Below are 4691 nucleotides of genomic sequence, written 5' to 3'. Positions count from 1 at the left end.
CTTGACTTACGAGTTTAATTCATCCAAGACCGAGCTCATTAAGGAGCTCGTTAACTCAAATTACTCTGTCAACTCAATGCAAAAAATCGGACGAGAGACAGCTGGTATCTCAAAAAACTCATTAGTGGGGACACTCTTATGTCAAGGCCCCACTGTAATATGGCCACTCACTGTATATCATGGATTGGCTGCCCCCCACAAGCCACCCCTGGAGATGGTGCCCACTCGAACCGCTCAGCAAAGCAAGTGACTCTTTGCCATCAGCAGGTCACTGTATTGGCAGCAGCACCAACCCAGTCGTGGAAAATCAAAGAACACAACATAAACCTAAACCTGCCCCCATCTGTTGTACACGTGGTGGGAGAGTGACTGACGGTACAGCCTCGCCTGGAGGGAGGAGTGCACCTGCTGGCAGGTGTGGGACTTGGCTGAGCCCGATTCCTTAACAAGGAAGACATGGGGCTGAGAGTCTGTACAGGGTGTCAGAGCTGAGTCTAGGCCTCTCAGTTCCACAGTCGCCCCACTGATGTGGCCCCTGGAAATAAATGGCTGTTTGGGCGAGCTTTTGTTCAACACACAGTTCCTATATAATGATAAATGAAAATTAACCACTTAGTTATATTATTGTCCTGATTTCTAAAAAGCATTGTGTTCCCATCAGCCTAATTACAGAAATGTTGTCCGTTCCTGTTAGGTAACAACACATTCATTTTATTTTGTGGAGTCTCACCTAGAGAGCCCAGATCAGGAATTCTCCCTACCCCCCTCCCTCTCCTGGGGGGTCTGTCGGTCTGTCCCTGTGAACCCTGAACCCGGCCACTGGTCCCATCTCCTCCCCCAGCGCCCCTGGCAGCGCCAGGTCACCTTGTTCCCCAAGTTCCTGGGCTGGAAAGCCAGCCCTCTGCTGGGTGGTTGAGGAAACTACATTACCCAGAAAGCAATGCGACCACGCAGGGCGTTTTGGTGCCAGCGCGTACGATTAGGGCGGGACTTCCGGAGTCTTCTTCCTGGCGGACATTTTGACTTCTTCAAGCTGTTCGCCGGCTCCCGGTTTCAGCGCGTCCATCGGGAGGAGGAGGGGGCGGGGAGGCGGCGCCCCGCGGGGCAGGGTGTGTCTGAGCCTGTGGCGCCGCCACCTTCGATTTCGGGGCGTCCGAGGCTCCCCGACTCCTCTCCGCCGACAGAGGCTCCTCGGCCTCACCCCATCGGACCCTCCAGCCTCGGGGCCGGCGCCGCTCGGGTCCCGCCGCCCAGGGCGCAGCGTCCAGCGCAGTGAGTCCTCGTGGGCCCCGGGGTGTGAGGGGAGGGAGGGCGCCGGGCTGCGGGGCCGCCGGGGGAGGCCGAGGGGGGCTGAGCCGGGAGGGGGGCACCCAGGCCTGGTTTGTGTCTAAAGGCGACGGAGAGGACGAGCGGCGGGTCCGGGAGGAGGTTCACTTCCTGCTCCGGGCGCCGGGGCCGGGGGTGGTTGTGAACAAAGAGGGACCTTGAGCCCCGAGGGAGGCGGGCATCACCCCCCCGGGGCGGGGCCAGGGCCCTGAGCAGCCGGAGCCCCTGGGTCCTGGGGTGGGTGCCCGGCCCGCAGCCCTTTAGTTCCCACCGGTTCCTGCGGGTGCAGAGCCGCTGAGGGGCCGGGGCTGTGGGGCTCCTGTCAGGGCCTCACTCTCTGGTGGCCTCTGAGGTCGTGGGGTCCTGGGGCCGTCGGCCCCTCTTCTCGGGGGACCTTGGACCTGGGGACCTTGAAGGGACACCAAGTCCAGAGTCCTAAGTCCAGGTCAAGGGTCAGATGAGTGGCAGCTGATCTTGGCAGCCAGTGGAATGTGTGTGACAGGTCCTTCCGCGCATGGGCTCCAGAATGTGCAAAGGCTTGGAGTGAAGACTAAGCTGATTGAGGGACGAGTAGGGGTCCGTTTTTTAAAAACAGGAACTGGAAACAGTGGGACAGGAACCAAGTGCAGAGGAGCTTTGTGACCACTTGGGTTTCTGTTCTGCTGGCGATGGGGTCATTGGGGTCATGGGAGCAGTAGAGCAGGTGACCTGTCCCAGGTCTCATTAGACTCCCTGTGGCTGCAGCCTGATGCACAGGATGGGTGTGAGGACAGTGGTAGGAGGCCCAGGACGGAAGCTGCTGTGATAGTGCTGGTGAGTGTGAGGGTACCTGGAGCACAGTGGTGCCCGTGGGTGTGGAAGAAGCAGTTACATTTTGGTTCACTGATTTAGCTGTGGCCACCTGGATTTCCTAATTTTGAGGATTCGAGAGAGGAGTGAGAATCAGAGATGATTTAAATGTTTGGATTTAGCACCTGAAGATATGAAAGCACCATCACTGAGATGGAGAAATTCATAGTGGGAAAAGTAATATTCATGAGGAATATGAAATATTTTATTTTTTCCTCTTAGGGTATGATATATTTCAGAGACCAGTTCATGACCATCTGGAACTCTGAGGAGTAATTCACAATGACGACTACTTAAAAAAATATACCATCTGGACCAGGGAGGAGTTGAAGGTCACCTATTTTTATTGGAGGTGGAAGAGTAATTTAAAAAAGGTTAGACTGTGGCTGGTGCATATTTACTTCTTAAACACACCTGGATTTCCTGTGACCCTTTGTGTGGCCTGGTTTGTTGCATCTAGTTTGGTTGATTTGCTTATGGACAAGAGGGGACATCTGTGAGACTCACTGAGCATGGGGTAGAGGGTCACAGGCTGTGAGTGGAGAAGGGTCATCAAGTGCAGCACCATAGAGGTGGGCTCTGGGTAACTGAGATCTGATATGGTTCTCAATAGGTGAGGTTGAAGGAAAAAGCACGTTGCGAGCGATGCCTTCATAGCAGAACTGAAGGCTGGGTCTTGGGTGTGGGCAATGAGGGTCAGGTCAGTACTTCATATTGTTGGAACTTGCCTTTCAGTCTCTGGAACACACATGCTGAGTAATGACTAAGACCAAGGAGATGTCTATGGGAGCTGGGGCTACGGGAGTGCAGGTGTGAGAGAGGTGTGGGAAGAGTGATGTGCTGTGGTAGAGGGAGTGTGAATTTATGGCCATAGATTCCTGATATTGACATAGAGAGAATGAAGGTTGAGTCCATTTCTGGTGATAACTGGATGATACAACGTGGTTAATTTTAGGGTAATTCCAGAAAAGATGGATGTTGTGGCACTACATGCCAGGTCCAGAATTTAGGTGTCATATAGGTGCACACCTGCCTGTTGTTGTTGTTGGGCTGATACAGTGATCAATAGAAATGGGATAGCAGACATCAGTGTCACCTGGGCTTGAAAATCTCTACTGACTTGGGGAATGGAGAAGGGTAAGAGATAAATACATACAGAGGTGGTGAGTTAGAATGTTGAAATGAAGGTGATTAGAAAATATTCCCCCCTCTTCATGGCATATATGTGTGTCTTGGAAGTAGTGACTCTGGGAATGAAGCTATAGTAGAGAAGTGGGATAGGAAGAATTATGTGGAACGGGTAGCGCCAAGTGTTGACCTCAGCACCCTAGGACTGGAATCGATAGGGTGACGAGTGATGCCATGTTCTTCCGGGTCTTGGAAGGAGAACCTGTTGGACAACAAGGATATTGCCCCACAGGACCAGTGTCAAATCACTCACATCTCTCTTTATGGCCAACATTTATCTGTCCCCTGTGTTGGTGACACCCATTGCGTTGACCCTAAATGTGAGGCCCTGAGATCAGGTCTAATCAATCTGGGCATCTGCTTTATTGCTGTGGGAAGATACAGTATCAGTAGGAATATAAGGAGAGAGTGACTCTGATGGATGCAAGCCTGCTATTTTCTGTGATGTGGGAGTGGAGGGAGCAGATGGATATGGAGAGTGGGAAGTTTGATGAAATTAAAGCCTAGGAGAGAAGCTGATCATGGACTGAACTGTCCCCATCACAACAGGATATGGACTTTGAGGACGTGGCCATTGCCTTTTCTCAGGAAGAGTGGGGGCTCCTTGATGAGGCTCAGAGACTTCTGTACTGCGATGTGATGCTGGAAGTGTTTGCTCTTGTCTCATCTGCAGGTAAGAGCTTCACATTGTCCCAGTATCATGAGGTGGAGTCTTCTACTCCTTTATTCTCCAAATGTAGGTTTCTCTCTCCAACAACCAGACCATGGACTCTTCCATTTTATCCCATTATCCTGTCAAATGTGCTGTGGCTGAGAGTGCTGAGTGTGTGGAGAGCCCAGAGCAAAGGACTCCATGAATGTCCCTCACACCCACAGCCTCAGATAGGACAGGCCGTGTCTGGGGGTCAGGATTGTGGCAAATAGGTTAATGGGCTCAGCTTGCACTTTCTCTTTCTGGGAGGGTGTCTGTGTCCACATCCATGACTTCCACTTCTGCACCATTCCTTCAGCTAAAGGCTCTTTGTGACTGACTGTGCCAGGTTATGTTCTTCACTTGCAGGAACCATGGCTGGTTCTTGAAAGACCTCCTTCCATTGTTTGTCGTATTCTGTTCCCTGAATACCATTGCAGGCTGTCTTGCTCTGGGCCAGTGCTGCCTACTCACCTCTGTTGTCTTTCAATAAAACTCAGAATATATGTGTTTTATGTGCTTCTACAGTAGAAGTTTCAAGGAGAACCCTGTGTTGTTGTTTTTTTTTACAGGGTGAACATGCAGGATGATCTAAAGGGTTGCCTTGCCCACTTTATCTATATGTGTGTGTGTGTGT

At 51.9% G+C, this 4691-nt stretch overlaps 1 protein-coding gene across 4 annotated transcripts in view; it reads left to right on the top strand.

Moving 5' to 3' along the window:
• Positions 1–995: 995 nt before the first annotated feature.
• The window catches only part of LOC106694480 (zinc finger protein 551-like), a 27206-nt gene continuing 23510 nt past the window's right edge, over positions 996–4691 (top strand). For 2 of the 4 annotated variants that reach the window (XM_023744684.1, XM_014445772.2), the window contains exons 1-3: positions 996–1272; positions 2398–2549; positions 3913–4036. In XM_023744684.1, coding sequence (XP_023600452.1) covers positions 3916–4036 — 121 coding nt within the window. In that variant the 5' untranslated portion in view covers positions 996–1272; positions 2398–2549; positions 3913–3915. The remainder of the gene's footprint in view (positions 1273–2397; positions 2550–3912; positions 4037–4691) is intronic. The other 2 variants (XM_023744685.1, XM_014445771.2) reach the window with 1 other exon arrangement.

This window comes from Myotis lucifugus, unplaced genomic scaffold, assembly GCF_000147115.1.
Source record: "Myotis lucifugus unplaced genomic scaffold, Myoluc2.0 scaffold_482, whole genome shotgun sequence".
Classification (NCBI taxonomy): Eukaryota; Metazoa; Chordata; class Mammalia; order Chiroptera; family Vespertilionidae; genus Myotis; species Myotis lucifugus.
Note: the sequence above shows the minus strand (reverse complement) of the source record. Positions and strands in the feature narration are given on the sequence as shown.